This window comes from Cricetulus griseus, chromosome 2 (genome assembly GCF_003668045.3).
Source record: "Cricetulus griseus strain 17A/GY chromosome 2, alternate assembly CriGri-PICRH-1.0, whole genome shotgun sequence".
In the NCBI taxonomy this organism is placed as follows: domain Eukaryota; kingdom Metazoa; phylum Chordata; class Mammalia; order Rodentia; family Cricetidae; genus Cricetulus; species Cricetulus griseus.
Window position 1 is genome coordinate 409,768,391 of NC_048595.1, and position 18,938 is coordinate 409,787,328.

At 40.1% G+C, this 18,938-nt stretch overlaps 1 protein-coding gene across 1 annotated transcript; it reads left to right on the forward strand.

Moving 5' to 3' along the window:
* The first annotated feature begins 12,024 nt into the window (after nt 1–12,024).
* Nucleotides 12,025–12,459, forward strand: LOC100771114 (ATP synthase F(0) complex subunit C1, mitochondrial). The gene has a single exon (XM_027396051.2). It carries the CDS (start codon nt 12,031–12,033, stop codon nt 12,439–12,441), a length of 411 nt encoding a protein of 136 aa, XP_027251852.1. The 5' UTR covers nt 12,025–12,030; the 3' UTR covers nt 12,442–12,459.
* Nucleotides 12,460–18,938: the final 6,479 nt, after the last annotated feature.

Below are 18,938 nucleotides of genomic sequence, written 5' to 3' on the forward strand. Positions count from 1 at the left end.
TTCAGATTTTAAATGCATATTCTAGAATTGACCTTTGGCAATTTCCAACCCCCAGTAGTATTGAGGGATTTGTGGATAATGCCAACTTCTTTTCTGCCCATCTTTTTTTTTTTTTCTTTCTGCTTACTCTTGAAGACTGTATCTTCTAAAGAGAGGCACTTGTCACTGAAGGTATGTGATCTGGCATAATGAACAAAATTGAGGGAAGAGTGACTGTGTCCCAAGGACTGTATTAGTGTTAGGGATGATACTGCATTGTTCTGTTCAGCTTCTCTTTTACTTTTTAATCCAAAAGCAACCTAAAAAAAGAATCTCAGATAAATCACAAAATTATATGATCCAATTTGGTAGACAAATGTAGAGTTTTTATACTCAGCACATAATGGGATGTGCTACTGGAAGGTAAAGTTCAAACATTAGTCCTCAAGACATTTTGAATGTAGAAGAGACCAAGCATGGTTGGTTTGTGTCTGTATCCCCAGTTACCTGTGAGGCTGAGGCAGGAGGATCTCTTGAGCCCACAGTTTGAGACCAGTCTGGGTAATATAATACATCATCTCAATAAATAAATTAGAAGGGAAGAAAAAGCCAATTTGTACAAATAGTAATTATATGTAAATATGCTCACAATAAATAAGATAAAAGTGAAATATGATAAAAGATAAATAAAATATGATCAAAATGCTGTGGGACTGTAAATGATTAAGGTGGCAGGGCTGGGAAAGGTCATAATTAAGGCTTAGAATGCTGGAGGGGAATGGAAGGGGAAGCTCTCAGATCTTATTATGCACCCAGTGTTGGGATACATAGTCTTATAAAATCTGTTTTTGTTTGTTTGTTTGTTTGTTTTTGAGTATACAGGGTTTCACAGTGGCTCATCTGGCCTAGAACTATATAGCCTAGGCTGGCCTGTAACTCATGGTGATTCTCCTGCTTCAGCCCTTGATCGCTGCAATTACAGTATTGTGCCCAGAATACCTGGGTTTTCTATTAAAATTTTATTAAAAATTAAAAGTAATTATATTTGATGTGTGTATGTGTGTGTACACAGGGAGGTCAGAGGACAAAGAGAGTTGGGTCTCTCTTTCTACTGTGCTGACCCCCAGGATCAATCTCAGGTTGTCTGCCTTGGTAGCAAGTGCCATTACCCTCTGAAGCATCTTGCAAGCCATTGCTTTGTCCCTCATCTTACAGTCTTTCTTTCCAACTGGAATTTGAGTCTTAGAGAGGCAAGAGTCACATCATTAGTTAGGGTTGGATGCGGTTTTCAAGACTTAATTCTGTTTGACTCCTTTGCACACTACATTTTTGCTGTGGAATAATCCTTCTGTATGCTGTGAAAATGCATTACTCCCATTGGTTAATAATAAAGCTGAATTGGCCTATAGCCAGGCTGAATAAGGGTAGGTGGGAAAACCAAAGGGAGATACAGGAGAAAGAAGGGCAGAGTCAAGAGGGATGTGAGCCAGCCGCCAGAGGAACAAAACACGGTAGAAAACAGGTAAAGCCACAAAGCCATGTGGCAAAATGTAGATTAATTAATAGAAATGGGTTAATTTAAGTTGTAGGAGGTAGTTAGTAATAAGCCTGAGCAATAGGCCAAACATTTTGTAAATAATAAAAGCTTTTGTGTTATTATTTGAAACTGGGCGGTTGGTTCAAAAGAAAAACTCTGCATCCATTTACATATTCTTCTTTGTTATTTTTACCTTAGAAATAAGGAGTTACAGTTTTATTCTGGGGATCCTTGCAAATTAGCTCTACTAAAGATAACTAAGAAGTTATCTAATCAGTGCCAAACTTATGAAGATACTCTGTTAGGATTTGGATCTTGCCTGTCAACCAAAGCTCATGTGTTGGTTCCCAGCTGGTGGCAGTACAGGAGGTGAAGGAAAATTAAGGTGGAGGGTCCTCACTGAAGGAAGGCAGATAGGTGTGTACCCATAAGTGGGTATTGGGAGTCTGCCAACTCTTCTCATTGCTTTCCTGATATTCTGAGGCGAAGAGCTTTTTTCCAAACATGTTCTCCATCATATGCCTTGCCTATGATAGGCCCCAAATGATGGGGCCAAGTGACCAAGGACTGAAATATCTGAAGCTGAGTCAAATCTATCATTCTTTGTATTTTAGGGATTTTGTCACAGCAATGGAACGCTAACACATCCTCAGACCAGAAGAGATTGTGAAAGTTAGTGGCTGGAAACAGATTGTTGAATTAGGAGAAGAAAGTAGCTCAAGTGAAAAACTACTTGTTACCTCAACAAACATGACCAGTTTTAAATATCAGAGATGCCATTTACACAGGTAAAGAAATAGTACTGTACCCTCACCCCTTCTCCAGGGGACCATGTATGTTTCTCTTAGGGTCCTCCTTGTTTATTAGCTTCTTTGGCAGTGTGGATTGTAGGCTGGTAATCCTTACTCTATGTCTAAAATCTGAATATGAGTGAGTACATACCATGTTTGTCTTTTTGCCATGGGTTACCTCGCTCAGAATGGTTTCTTCTAGATCTATCCATTTTTTTCCACTGAGTAGTACTCCATTGTGTAAATGTACCACATTTTCTCTATCCATTCTTTGGTTGTGGGGCATCTAGGCTGCTTCCAGTTTTCTGGCTATTACAAATAGTGCTGCTATGAACATAGTTGAACAGATGTCCTTATTGTATGAATGTGCATTTTTTGGGTATATGCCTAGGAGTGGAGTTGCTGGATCTTGAGCAAATTGGGAGCACGGGAAGAGGGGGGAGGGAGCTAGGAGAATGGGAAGGGGAGAAGAAGAGGGATGCAGAGGACATGAGGGAGCAGAAAGTTTGAGTCAGGGGAAGAATAGATGATAACAAGAATGGAGATATCATAATAGAGGGAGACATTTTAGGTTTACAGAGAAATCAGGCACTAGGGAAATGTCTGGAGATCTACAAAGATGACACAAGCTAACAATCTAAGCAACGGAGGAGAGGCTACCTTAAATGCCCTCCCCTGATAATGAGATTAATGACTGACTTATATGCCATCCTATAGCCTTCATCCAGCAGCTGGTGGAAGTAGAAGCAGACACCCACAACTAATCACCGAACTGAACTGGAACCCAGATGCAAAAAGGACGATGAAGAGCACAGGGGTCCAGGCCAGCCTGATGAAACCCACAGAAACAGCTGACCTGAATATCCGGGAACTCTTGCTCCCCAAACTGATGGCTGGAATACCAGCATGGGTCTGATCCAGACCCCAGGAACATGGGTTTCTGTGAGGAAACCTCAGAAATCTACGGGACATCCTGTAGAAGTTCAGTACTTATCCCTAGCATAGGTGTGGACTTTGGGAGCCCATTCCATGTGGAGGTGCTCCCTGAGCCAAGATATGTGGGGGTGGGCCTAGGCCCTATCCCAAAGGATACACTAGACACTGATGGCACCCTATGGAAGGCCTCACCATCCAGGGGGAGCAGAAAGGATATGTGATAGATAGGGTTTTAGTTGGGGGGGAGTGGTAGGGGAGGCCTGGTGGGAGAAGGGAACTGGGATCGTCATGTAAAACATTCCTGTTTCTAATTCAAATAAAAAAAGTTGGAAAAAAAAAAGAAATAGTACTGTATATAGGGCCTGGGCAGATGGCTCAGTTGGTAGAGTGTTTGCCTTTCTAGCATGAAAATCTTAGTGTGCATTCCCCAGCACTGGTGTAAAACCCCAGATACATGCTATAATCTCAATAATAGGGACACAGAGACATAAGGGCCCCTGGGGCTTGCTGGCCAGCCAGATTAACGGAAGCTACAAACTTCAGGTTCAGTGAGAAACTTTGTCTTAGAATATAAGGTAGAGAACAGTTGGGAAAAACACCCAACTTTGGATTCTGGCCTTCACAAGTTCCCCATGTATATGCACATACATATATACACATAAATGCCCATCTACACACTAATATATTGCAATTTACAAACCTTAATGTCTCATTTGTTTCAGTTTCTTCTAGGATCCAAATGCTTTTCATTTTTTTCCCCATCAGTCTGTTCAGATCATAGTTCTTGTGTCTTTGTCTGTTTTTGTTACTAACAACTAACACTGATTGGGTAACTTAGTGAAATTAAAAAAAAGAGTTCTATTTTGAGTTATGGTTTTGGAGACCTAAGGTCAAATGCTGCATCTGGTTATGACAATCTTGCAAGGAGAATCCCGAGGTGGTGCAGAATATCACAGAGCAAGAGGCATGTGTGTCAAGAGGCGTGTGTGTGTGTGTGTGTGTGTGTGTGTGTGTGTGTGTGTGTGTGTGTGTGTGTGTGTGTGTGTGTGTGTGCGCACGCGCGTGCGCGTGCCTGCCTGCCTGCCTGCCTGCCTGCCTTTTAGTCCCTCTCCTCATAGAGCTACTTGTATTCAATCATGGCCATCCACTTTGATGGTTATTTAATCCCAATTACCTTGCCAAACCCAAACTTTAAAACTATTTGGATCAAGTCCCCACTGTCTTAATTCCTGTTTTAGTCTCACTGTTCTGTTGCTTGAAGAGACACCATGATCACTGAAACTCATGGAAAGGAAGCATTTAATTGGAGCTTGCTTACAGTTTCAGAGGTTTAAGTCCATTATTATGGCAGGCATGCAGGTGTATGTGATGCTGGAGAAGGAGCCAAGAGTTCTACTTCTGGATCCTCAGGAAGTGGGAATAGAAAGCCATTGGGGATGGCTTGGGATTTGAAACCTCTAAGCCTGCCCCCAGTGACACACTTCCTCCAACAAGGCCACTATCCCAACCCCTCCTAAGTAGTGCCACTCTCTGATGATCAAGCATTCAAATATATGAGTCTATGGGGGCCATTCTTTTTTCGGGGGTAGTGGTTTTAAGACAGGGTTCTTCTCTGTGGGGCCATTCTTATTCAAACCACTATATAACTGGATTTTCCTGAAGCTCTTTGGCACCAAATAAACACATGGACGCTATTAGTTATAAAATTGTTGGCTGATGACTAAGGCTTTTTATTGGCTGGCTCTGTCTTAATTATTAACCCATTTCTATTAATCTATGTATTTCCACATTGTCTTGGCTTACCGGAGAATGCCGGGACCTGTTGCTCCTTTTAAGGCTACGTGGCATCCTTTGAGGTCTCTCTCTGCCTACCTTTCCCAGAATTCTCCTTGTCTTCTAGTCTTGCCTATCTTCCTGCCTCTATTTGCCAAACTGTTTTATTCATCAACCAATAAAAGAAACATATATCCAGAAGGACATCCCCCATCATCTCCGCAATTTCTCACAGTGGCAAGTAAATTTCAACTCATAAACCTTTGAGAGACACAAACTGTATCTAAATTACAGTATTTTTTCCTCTACTCCAAGACTTACCTAGACCACTGTCTCATTTATCTTCTCTTGCTGAAAAGTTTCTCCCTTACTGCCTGGTAAGTTTTCTGGCTCCATATTTTAACTCCTAGTTATCCTTTATATCAGGCTCTTCTTTTCTTGATATCCTTTTGGTTGTTTTCAGAATTTACAGAATGAGGCCAGGTTGTGGTGGCATACACCTTTAATCCCAGTACTCAGGAGGCAGAGACAGGCAGATCTTTGTGAGTTGGAGACTGGTCTATTCTACATATTGAGTTCTGGGACAGCAAGGCTGTTATACAGTGAAACCCTGTCTTGAAAAACAAACAACAAAACCTCCCTAAAACAACAATAAAGCAAAACTTATAGAATGAAGTGACCATTTCATATCTCTTGTGGGCTAAACTCTGTGCTATGGCAGTGGGATAAGTTAATGGTCAAGGTGCCTGGTTCTTGTTTTAATAGTAAAAGGTAGTAAAAGTCCATGATAGTGGGAGAAACAGCTAAGTAAGGATGTGTGTGTGTGTGTGTGTGTGTGTGTGTGTGTGTGTGTGTGTGTGTGTATGCATGAATGTATGTGAACACTCAGTGTAAGAGGTATCAGATGCAGAGTTAGTTTAGACCAGGAAGCGATTTAACTTGGTAGATACAAACCACATAAAAAGGCACATTTAAAAGATGTCTCTGCTTCAATTTTTTAAAAATTCTCTTGTTACTAGATGTGCTAATTCTTTTCTGGGGAGATTATTAGGTGCCTTATTTTTTCTACAATGATTGGGTATTTGAAACAGAAGAGATGACTGACAGAAGTTGTAAGGAAGCAAAGGAGCCAAGTCAGATTTCTCCTACAGGGAACATGGCCATTACTTTTGCAGAGGGTATTATAGAAATGATTAAGACTAGAGCATATCAGACTTGTAAATATTCATTGTAAAATTAGTTTATTTGATTTTACTGTTTATCATGAGTCTAGATAGACAAGCAAGTTGAAAACAAAATGTAGCTGAATATGGTGGCAAATATCCATAATCCTAGCACTTGGGGTGAGGAGACAGGAGGCACTTGAGTTCAGGCAGCCTGAGTTATATAGCTAGATCCTGCAGAAAGGTGGGAGAGAGAGTGAGGGAGAGGGAGGTGGAGAGGAGAGAGGCAGAAACAGTACCTGCTGCCTAGCACAGGTAGGAACTGATGGTGATGTCTTCTGTATGTTTGTCTTATTGGTTGATGAATAAAACACTTTGGCCAATAGGGTAACATGATAGGAGGGTCTAGGAGATGAGGAGGATTCTGGGAAAGGTAGGTAGAAGGAGTCATGAGGTAGGATGTGAGAGGAGTAACATGTCTCCAAACATTTCTCCAGTAAGATAAGACCACATGGAAATACTTAGATTGATAGAAATGGGTTAGAAATTAAATCAGAGCTAGCCAGTAAGAAGTCCTAGACATTGGTCAACAGTTTCATAATTAATATAGTGTCTCGTGTGTTATTTGGAGGCTGAGGCAGCTTCGGAATGGGGTGGGAACACCATAACAAGGAACCTAAGAATTATTTGTAGAATAAGGTAAAGAGCCAGTGATCCCTTGCCCACTGTGCATTTTACCCATAATCCCCATCAGTTGGCCTTTTCTAATTTAGACAGTTATGGGCTAACAGCTGACTCCATGATAGTAAGGTAAGACCAGACACCATCCTTCTTGTTCACAGTCCTGGAAGTTTCTTAAGGATATATCTAACTACAATGAAAAAATATCTAGTTGTGAGATGTAAGAAGAGTTGGCTTTTTTTTCCCGCATAAGATAAAAACTAGGAGACTTAGGACTTGAGAAAGTCTAGGCCTGGTGAGACAGCAGCTATCCCAAACCACTGTAACACTTTTCTGGACTGAGACTGAGGAATAGCTTATCATTTCCAGAGAACCACTTTCCTCTCATTTTCCCCCAATGAGTGTATAAAAGGTAAAATTTGATTTCTCCAGAATGTTTTTCCTGTTTGCAGTTTATATGAAGATTGATTGTCTTTCATCTTGCACCTTCCATTCCCTGTACTCTCTGGTGGCCTCGTTCAGGGTTATTCTAAACTCACTTGTTCGTTTTCTAGCATCTCAGATGCCAATAATTAAAAAAATGGCCATATGACAATTTTATTTGTGGAGTACAATATCCTAGACTAATTACATCAAGCTAATCAATATACTTATTTCTAAACCTACTTACTTTTTAATGGTGAAAACATTCAAGTTTTTAGCTGTTTTTAAACATAGATTGTTACATGGTCACCAGGATGTGTAATAGATTACTAAAGTAATTTCTTATGTCTAAATGAAACTTGTACTCAATCTTTCCCACATCTTTCTCCAATCTCTGGCAACACCACTCTATGTTTCTCAACTTTCTACTCTTTTAGATTCCACGTGGAAGTGTTATTATACTTCAATGAGTATAATGTCTCACAGGTTCATTTACTTTTTACAAATAGTGGGGTTTCCTTGCTTCTAAAAGGCTGAGTAGTATAATCTTGTGTATGTATGCCTTTCTCAATTCACTGACAGACACAGGACATTTTCATATCTCTATTTTTGAGAATAATGCTGCAGAGATACAGATTTCAGTTCCTTAGAGTATATATACCAGGAAGTTTTTAAAGCATTTTCTTACTGCTATCCAAAGTGTTTGCACTAATTCCTCTGGCCATCAATAGCATCAGATTCCCCAACCCTCCCAACCACTTCAGAGGGATTGAGTCTACAGGCTCCCATATACACAGAAAGTCTCAACTACTGAGCTATGTTCCCCTGTTCAAAATTAGGTACGTGTAGGGGAAGCTGTAGCCAGCCCCTAAGAAGGCGTGGCTACAGCTTCCCCTACAGGTACCTCCTCCTTTTCCCTCTGCCTCCTCTTTCTGCTCCTCATCGTCCTCATTCTTTGCTTTTCAAGACTTCTAGTTTGCCTAGGCTCCTCTCACCTCCGGGGTCCAAGCAACCAATCTGCCTTAGCCCCCTTAATATCCTAGGATCGAGCCTCAGCTCCACAGCTTTTTGATGTGCATAACTCTAAAAGTTGTGATAATTTTTGATTTTAATTTACATTTGCTAGATGATTGGGCATATAGATCACTTTCCATTTATCTGTTCACTATTTATATGTCTTTTTGGGAGAAATGTCTGTTGAAATGCTTTAGGCATTTTAAAATTGGGTTATTTTTCTTGAATTGCTTGAGTTCCTTATATATTTTTTATATTAGTTGATTAGGTGTATGGGCTATAAGTGAATATTTTCTGCTTATAGGCTGTCTCTTCTTTTCCTTGGTGATGCAGAAGCTTGTGGTTTGATGTAAACCCATTTGTCAACTTTTTTTTTCCTAATTTGTAGTTTTGGGATTATGACCAATACATTATTGACCAGATCAATGGCATAGGGGCTTCCCCTTGTTTTCTTCTAGTATTTTTAGAGTTTTGGGTCTTGTGTTTAGGTCTTTAATAAGTTTTAGTTTATTTTTATACATAATGTAAGAGGTCAACTTCATTCTTCAGTTTTCCTAACACCATTTATTGAAGGGAGTATCCTCTCAATGTTGTTTGTATGTTCTTGATTTCTTTGCTGAAAGTCAATTGATCATAAAACATACAAGTTGATTTATGTTTTTTTAATCCAATTCCATTGGTCTTTGTGTATGTTTTTATGTTAGTGTGCTGATACTTTGAAACTGGAGTGATGCCTAAAGAGCATATTCTCTCTCTCTCTCTCTCTCTCTCTCTCTCTCTCTCTCTCTCTCTTTCTCTCTCTTTCTCTCTCTGTCTCTCTCTCTCTCCCTTTCTCCCTCCCTCTCTTTCTTCTCCAATATGTGTGTGTGTGCATCACTAAATATAGCTTCAGCTATTTGTTATTTTTCCTTGTGTGTGTATGTTCCACATGAATTTTAGGATTTTTTCTATTTCTGTGAAAAATTCCATTGTCATTTTGATAGTGGTCAATTTGAATCTGAATATTGCTTTGGGCAGTGTGAATAACATTGATTCTTCTAACCCATGAATGCAGAATCTTTTCCCTTTATGTCATCTTTAATTATTGTTTCTTTGATCTTTAATTAAAGTTTCTTTAATTATTGTTTTATTGTTTTCAATTTATATATCTTTTTTGGTTAAATTTGATTCTAAATACTTTTTTGCTAATATAAATAGGATTATGTTTTTAATTTTTAAAGGATAGATTGTTGTTGGTATATATAGATACTAATATTTTTGCATGTTGATTTCAAACCCCACAACATTACTGATTCTTTATTCATTTACAAAAGCCATGGCTTCAATAATTATATGCATGATTTCAATTTCTTTTTAAGGGAAGACCTTATGTGTAGAAACATCTTACCTTCAGAATTCTTCGAACTATATCAGACATTCCCTAACAAACAACAAATCTACTATATACCACATATATTGCATAAACTGAAGACTTCACTGGAAGAGTTATTACTAAGAACATATTGTTTCCTCAAAGGCTCAGCACACAGTGTTTGCTTCAGCTTTTCTTTTACACCAACTGCTCTAACCTCTTGATCACTGACTTTGCTGTTTTCTACTAACTTCCCACATTCATCTCATCCTTCCCTTGATGCATGAGGTACTTTCCTGGATTTCATAACTTTCTTAGTTCATACTTCTCATACTTTTAGGTAAGTTGGCAATATTAGCCATTTCTACAGGATGTCTCTTGATACTATTTCAAATACCTGCATATGAACATTTGTTGGATTATCATTTGCACTCTCCTCTAGCAACTGCAGTTTTCTGAGTGTTGGGTGATTGTTGCTTTGGTGCCCACTGATCTTTTATAGCAAAGACACGCCATCATATGCTGTGGTGCACACAGAAGTCTGGCCAAAGGAGTGAGTAGGCTGATAGCCAGCCCTTGTTCCTTCACTCATGTAATTCCAGAGCCCTGTACATTCAATGGGTTTGCTGTTTTCACTAAAAAGGTGCTATATGGGAAAGTCAAAGCCTTCACTAAATATAACTTGTGTATCCATAGACTGGTATCAGGGGACACTGGTTTATAGCCACCATGTTTTATTATCACATTGCAAGACATATGGAACTGCTTGGCATTTGGAAAGAAAATTCATCCTGGTGAGTGTTGTGAGTTGGGCTCCTCAGGAAACAGACTGTGACCTTTGCATGCAGAACACCTTTTATTGTTTTTGGCAACTGGTTCTGGGAACAGCACATAAGAGATGTAGGGAAAACAGGGCTGGCCAGATGAAGTTGAATGATACTGTGGTTGCACCAAAGCCTTAGCCAAGCCAGGAAAGACCCTTCAGAGTTGCTCCTTGGCATCGGGCATTTTAAACATTCTCTTTGTTGCCTAGGTGAGAAAAGTAATGAATACACTTGTTAATAGTGGGGACTATCTATGTTAACTTACTGGATATATCTGTTAATAGCGGGGACTAGTTATGTTTTTTTTAAATAATTTTTTTTATTAAATTATTAATATTTTCACATGTACTTTCCCTCTCCCTCTCCCTCTCCCCACCCCCATTCCTTCTCCCCCACCTCCAACCTACCCCCCACCCCATCCACCCGCCACTCGGGGACTAGTTATGTTAACCTATTGGCTTTGTCTAGAGCAGTGGTTCTCAACCTGTGGGTTGTACCCCCTTTGAGGGTATCAAATGACTCTTTCACAGGGTTCACATAAGATCACAGATATTCACATTACAATTCCTAACAGTAGCAAAAATTACAGGTATGGATTAGCAACAAAAATAATTTTAAGGTTGGGTGTTACCACAATGTGAGGAACTGTATTAAAGGGTCTCAGCATTAGGAAGGTTGGGAAACACTGGTCTACAGAAAAAAACAAATTTCTCATATCTTTATGACAGAAAGAAGTTTTTTTTTTTGATAATTGGAGCAAGGTGCCCACAAAATTAGGCTCTTAACCTCTGCTTGAGACTGGACTTGGGGAAAATGTCTTTTGATGTTTGTATTTCCAAGATCACTCCCCAGTCTTTGGGAAACACTCTGAGTCTTGAGACTTGCAGAAGGTGTATTTAAGATTTCCTAAGACTTCCCTTAGGAAAGGGAGAAATTCTGGAAGGAAAGAGAAAGGGAAAGTAAGCATTGCCTTATCTTGGGTAGCAAGAACCTCTTGGTCTCTATATTTGCCATTACTTTGTGGGTCTAGAACATTTAAGGCTGAGTCTCCTTGAAGTGCTGAAATGTTTTGGGGAACAACCAGAATTCAAGGCCACCATTTAAGCATATGGGGTGGCATCACTGATCAGCACAGCTTGGGCTTGGTGTTAGATGTTAACGTGCCATATAGTGATGAGAAGAGTCTTAGTCCCTGTTGTGTGCTCATGGAGAAGCTGTAAAATGTATGTTTTCTACCCCCAAATAAAGATGACAGCATTTACAACATGAAACTACTATAAATACCAAATTAGATAATACATATAAAACCCATATTTAGTAATTGATCACTAGTTCTTTTTCTTTATTTCTGAATATATGTCCTTGTAAGTAGAGAAAAAAATTATTGTGCAGTGTTGTTAAGAGATAAGGTTTCATGTTAAAGATTCTCACCATTATCAAATAAAGGTAACAAAGCAAAAAAGAAATAAATTAAAAGTGAAGAGTAGAGTCACCTTGAGCAGCGGGAGTGCCGAGGGCCGAGCAGGGGCTGCAGGGGAGTGAGAGTGCAGACTGAAAAATGCAGACCACCAAGGCATTGCTTATTACTCCAGTTCTGATCTGCTCCTGTACCAGGGGTCTAATCAGGCCTTTGTCTGCCTCCCTCTTGAGTAGACCAGAAGCCCCATCTAACCAGCCTTCCTGCAGCAGCTCCCCTCTCCAGGTGGCCAGATGGGAATTCCAGACCAGTGTTGTTTCTCGGGACATTGACACAGCTGCCAAGTTCATTGTTGCTGGGGCTGCCACAGTTGGTGTGGCTGGATCAGGGGCTGGCATTGGAACAGTATTTGGTAGCTTGATTATTAGCTATGCCAGGAACCCATCTCTCAAGCAACAGCTCTTCTCCTATGTCATTCTGGGCTTTGTCCTGTCTGAGACCATGGGGCTCTTCTGTTTGATGGTCGCCTTCCTCATCCTCTTCGCCATGTGAGGCTCCATAGGGTCAGCCAGCCATCTCTGCTGCTTCGACTCCATGCCATTCCTGGTGCTGGAGTGTGCTAAGCTTTACCATTAAACAACATTTCTTAAAAAAAAAAAAGTGAAGAGTAAAAGCTGATTGGCTGATGTCATATACTTGCCGTGTTTATAAATTACCACTAAACTTCATCTTATGCTGCTTGTTACTCTGGCCTAAGGCCTTATTTAGCTCCATTGGGGTTAATCAATGAATGTACAGTTTTCATTTTTTGCTTTGGTTATTTTAAGTCTTATTTTTTTCTGGGTTGTCAATTCATTTGATTATGAATTCATAACTGAAAGCTTTTCTTTAGCTTTTTGTTTTTGTAAAAAGTAGACATGAACAGTGGCTGTCAGTGTAGGAGAGTTTCTTGGGTAATTCGTGGACAAATTTGTGTTGTTTTTTTATGTTCTGAATGTCCTGGTTTCTGGCTGATTCCTTTGGGATGGACCTGTTATTTCTCACAAGTATTTTGTTTTGTTCTGTTTACTTTTGTCGATTCTTCTTTCTCTTGATTCCCTCCCATTGTTGCTTGTAGCTTAATTCACTGTAAGGAAATTCATCAGTGAATGGTTCCTTTACTTTTTGGAAGTTTTCATTCATGTGAATTGTTACAAATGGGCATACCAGTGTGTCAGGTGAGTGTGAGAGAGGAGTCAAGTTTAGTGAATTTAAAATTACATTATATAGTTTAAAATAATCCAGAGTGTATGAATGGCTTAAACACTGCTCACACCCTTTTAGATGAAGTCTCATGATGTGGGCCAGTTTGTCCCGGAACTCACAGTGTAACCTGGGATGCTCTCATATTTTCATGTTTGTCTCAGCTGCTAATATTGCTTGGCTATAGGTATTGCGCTGGTCAGTTTTTAACCTGACATTCAATCCTAACACAAATTAGGGTCATCTTGGAGGAAGGAACCACAACTGAAAAGATGCCTCCATCAGATTGACCTGTAGGCATGTCTGTAGGACATTTTCTTGATTAATGACCAATATGGAAGGGCTCAGCATACAGTGGGCAGTGCTACCCCTTTGCTGTGGTGTTGAGTTCTATAAGAAAGCAGGCTGAGCAAACCATGGGGAGAAAGCCCGTAAGCAGTGTTCCTCCACAATCTCTGCATAAGCTCCTGCCTCCAGGTTCTTGCTTGAGTTTCTGCTCTTACTTGCTTTTATGTTGGACTGTGATTGGGATCTGAAGCAGAAATAAACCCCTTCCTCAACAAATTGCTTTTTGGTGTTGATGTCTATCCCAGCAAGAGAAAGCAATCCAGGACAAGCATATGCCACCATGCCTACCCTAAAAACCTCTGGTATCTTTTAAGTATTCACCAGAATTGATCTTGACACATGATGCTTTCTAGTAATGTTTAAGCAATTCCTCAGTTTTGGGTTATTTTAGTTTATATACTATAATTAAAACATTCATTTGACTGGGATCATGAACCAGACAAAGAGCTGGAGTTCTCAATCTCTCTGTTTCCTGGAATCTCCTGAGTTTCTCTAAAAAAATATGCCCCATCTACATCCCCCAATACACACTTCGATATGGTCAAAGTGAGAATGCTAGTAGAATCTGCATTTGTTTTGAGACATGGTCTCATTGTGGTGTGGAACTCATGTAATCCAGACTGGCCATAAACTCACAGCAATCCTCCTGACTCAGCTTCTCAAGTGCTGGAATCATAGGCATGGCCCACCATTCTCTTCTAGAATCTTCATACTGAACATAGAAAATATCTCAACTTACTTCTTCATATATTTAGATAAATGTGAATGTGAAACCTTGTATTTTCTTTCCACAATTTTGGGAGACCAGTACAATAGTTTGAGTTTGAGAAAAATTTGTTGAATTTCCATTATGTGTCCATTAAATTTACACTGAATAAAAGTGAATAAGACCCAAATTTTAGTCTCAAGTAGAGGCAGATACACATAATGTGGTGGATTAATATAGCAAGCAAATGCAAAAGGTATTAATGAAGGGTAAAAAGTAACTTGTAATTTTGTACAACCAAGTCATGAAACATTAGATTATATAATCACACTCCTAATAGCCTAATGGTCCTAGTGTATAAAAGAAGTAGAGCAGCCAGAGAGGAGGATGCCAGAGTTGTAGACAGTAGCCATGGCCACATGTGCTAAAGAACTTGAATTCTATTCACCTGGCACTGGAAAGCCAATGAAGTATAACTGGAGAGGGCAGACATACTTTATGCTCATACCTCTAGCCACAGTGTGGAGGAAGGATATATACTACAATGTAATAAATTACTATATTCTATAATCAAATGAATTTGGATTACATGGGACTCTGAACACATAATCTAGAAATAAACTTAAGTGTGCATAAGAGTTTACTGTATGGTGAGAAAGACAATTCTTTGTTTTTGCTTTTTCTAACTTTAAATTAAAAACAATCTTATTTTACATGCCAATCCCAGTTCCATATCCCTCCCGCCCCCCATTCTCCCCATCATCTCCCCATCTCACCCCTCATCTACTACTCAGAGAGGGTGAGGCCTCCCATGGGGGATCATCAAAGTCTGTCACATCATTTGGGGCAGGACTGAGGCCCCCCACCTCTGTATCTAGGCTGAGATAGTTTCCCTCCATAGGGAATGGGCTCCAAAAAGCCAGTTCATGCACTAGGGATAAATAGTGGTTCCAATGCCAGTGGCCCCACAGACTGCCCAAGTTCCCCAACTGATACCCACATTCAGGGGACCTAGTGCAGTATTATGCTGGTTCCCCAGCTGTCAGACTGGGGTCCTTAAGCTCCCACTTGCTCAGGTCAGCTGTTTCTGTGGGTTTCTCCAACACGGTTTTGACCCTTTTGCTCATCACTCCTTCTCTACAATTGGAGTCCAGGAGTTTGGCTCAGTGCTTAGCTGTGAATCTCTGCTTCTGCTTCCATCAGCTTCTGGATGAAGGCTCTAGGATGGCATTTAAGGTAGTCATCAATCTCATTATACGGTAAGGACATTTAGGGTACCCTCTCCACTATTGCTTAGATTCTTAGTTGGGGTCATGAAAGATAATTCTTTTAGGCAAGAGAACTCATATAAACTTATAAGCCCTTATATACACACATGTTGTAGAAGATTTTCTTGGACCACCTTCCCCCCAAAAAACATGACATGGAGACTTACACTTAATTATGAGTGCGTGGCTTTAGCTTAGGCTTATTTCTATACAGCTCTTTTACTTCTTTACTTCAGTGAACCCATTTCTATTAATCTATGTGCTGCCCCAAGGCTCATTCACCTTACCTATGTACTGTCCATCCTACTTTCCTGCTTCCTCCGTGTCTGTCTGTCTGGCCACTGGAGTGGTGGCCCCCCTTTCCTTTCTGCCTACCTGCCCCTCCTATCCCTCCTCTTCGAGCTATTGGCCATTTATCTTTTAATTAGACCAATCAGGTGCCTTAGTCAGGCAAGGTGAAACAGCAACACATCTTTACATAGTTAAATGCAGCATAAATAAATGCAACACATTTTTACAATTATTCTATTCCACAACACATACAAATCAAATTTTAATAGAAACACAGGAAGAACAACTATTTACATATTTAAAAGGCTGTCCAATAAAATTTTTGTTATAAAAATTAACATTGTAGGCAGTGTTAATTCCAGCACTTGGGAGGCAAAGGCAGGCTGATCTCTGTGAGTTTGAGGCCAGCCTGATCTACAGAGCAAGTGCCAGGATAGGCTCCAAAGCTAAACAGAGAGCCCCTGTCTCAAAACAAAACCAAAACCAAAACAAAACAAAAATTAACATTGTATATCCAAAATCAACCAGACCCAAAGTGTATACATCTCAAAGAACAATATAGTTAGAATAGGCAATCTGAAGTGGTGGAGCTTCACATTAGAGTTTATAGTTTCACTACTGAACATATTTTTAATGTGTTTATCCACAATCAGTAATGAAATAGTATAATGAAATTTATAAAATTAAAAAAAAGTCTTGCAAGAAAGGGCAGAAAAATACCTTCAATCTAGAAATATAAAAGTTATTTTCTTCCACCTGCCAACATGACGGAGACCAAACCCAGTATTATAAGCAAGATGGATACTGAGTCAGCTTTCCCAGCCTGAGAAGAACTTTTTGACCAACATTGGGGACTCAAAAGTGTAAGAAAGGAGATCTATCTGACTTCAGGAAAATAACTGCAGACAAGCATGGATGGCATAACAAGGCTGTCACTTGTCATGTGCTGTCTGGAATATCTGGGAAGCATGTAGAGCCAGGTATGAACAATTGTAGTGATGAAAAGAAGGGACAACAAGGAGCTGCCAACTTAGATGAGATCTCATTCAACTGGTCCAAGCTGTGGAACAGTCATGTGGGAGGAGTGTTGTGATGGTGACCGTGGCTAGGATCCATTGGCCAGAGGTGACCCAGCAAAGAGAAACACATGCCCTCAGCTACCAGTGCCTCTCTTACCCCTTTGCCATAGACTGCCCCGAGAAGACTGTGACGATCGTGTAGAAGCTGAGGTAGACTCTGCAAAAGTGAACAGTTGAAGGCTGCCAGGGGGTCATATCCTCAGCAACTGGATCTCTGTTGAAGCAGTTCTGTGTTCACCACAGAACTCTTTTTGGTTTTAAATTTTACATATCAATCCCAGTTCTCCTTCCCTACCCTCATCCTGCTCCCATCTTTCCCTCACCTCACCCCCTATCTGCTCCTCAGAGAAAGCAAGGCCTCTCATAGGGAGTCAACGAAGTCTGTCCCATTACTGGGTTGAGGCCTGATCAAGGCCCCCCCCCCCCCGTATCTAAGCTGGGCAAGGTATCTCTTCATAAGGAATGGGCTCCAGAAATCCAGTTCATGTACTAGGGATAGATCCTTGACCCACTGCCTCATTCAGGGGGGTCTAGTTGTGTCCTATGCAGATTCTGCTGCTATCATTCTGGAGTTGGTGAGCTCTCACTAGCTCCGGTCAGGTATTTCTGTAGGTTTTCCTATCATCGTCTTGACCCCTTTGCTCATATTATCAATCCTCCCTCTCTTTGACTGTACTCTGGGAGGTTGGCCTCGTGGTTGTTAGTTGTGGATCTCTGCATCTGCTTCCATAAGTTACTGGATGAAGGTTTGATAATTAATGGTAGCCTTCAATCTGATTACAGGGGAAAGCCAGTTTAGTCGCCCTCTCCACTGTTGCTTAGAGTTTTATCTGGGCCATTCTTATGAATTTCCCTAGTTCTGGGTTTCTCAATAATCCCATAATGGCTCCATCTATCAAGACATTTCTTTCCTTGCTTTCCCTCTCTGTACTGGCAAACCAAATCCAAGAACACATCAGAAAAATCATCCACCATGATCAAGTAGGCTTTATCCCAGAGATGCAAGGATGGTTCAACATAGAGAAATCCATCAATGTAATGCACCAAATAAACAGACTGAGAAAGAAAAACCACATGATCATCTCACTAGATGATGAAAAAGCCTTTGACAAAATCCAACACTCCTTCATGATAAAGGTCTTGGAGAGATCAGGGATAACAGGAACATACCTAAACATAATAAAGGCAATATACAGTAAACCAATGGCCAACATCAAACTAAATGGAGAGAAACTCAACGTGATTCACCTAAAATCAGGAACAAGACAATGCTGTCCACTCTCTCCATACCTCTTCAATACTGTCCTTGAAGTTCTAGCTAGAGAAATAAGACAACAAAAGGAGATCAAGGGGATACAAATTGGAAGGGAAGAAGTCAAACTTTCACTATTTGCAAATGATATGGTAGTCTACATTAGTGACCCGAAAAACTCTACCCGGGAACTCCTACAGCTGATAAACACCTTCAGCAAAGTGACACGATATAAGATTAACTAAAAAAACAAACAAAACAAAACAAAAAAACAGTAGCCCTACTGTATACAGATGATAAATGTGCTGAGAAAGAAATCAGAGAAACATCACCCTTTACAATTGCCACAAACAACATAAAATACCTTGGGGTAATGCTAACCAAAAAAAGTAAAAGACCTGTATCTTAAGAATTTTGAGTCTTTTCCCATTCTGTGGGCTGCTGTTTTGTCTTGCTGACTGTATCCTTTGCCTTACAGAAGCTTCTCAGTTTCAGGAGGTTCCATTTATTAATTGTGGATCTTAGTGTCTGTGCTGCTGTAATGTTCAGGAGCAGTCTCCTGTACCAATTTGTTCAAGGGTATTTCCCACTTTCTCTTCTAATAGGTTCAGTGTGGCTGGATTTATGTTGAGGTCTTTGATCCATTTGGATTTAAGATTTGTGCATGTCCATGCAACAACAGAAAAACCAATATGACACCACCAGAATCTAGGGGCTCCACACCAGCAAGATTTGAAAAGCCCAACACAGAGCATGAAGAAGAGATGGACCTCAAAAATTATTTTAGGAAGATGAGAGAGTCCTTTAAAGAGGAAACAAGAAAATCCCTTAAAGAAACAGAAGAAAAAACAAGCAAAAAATTA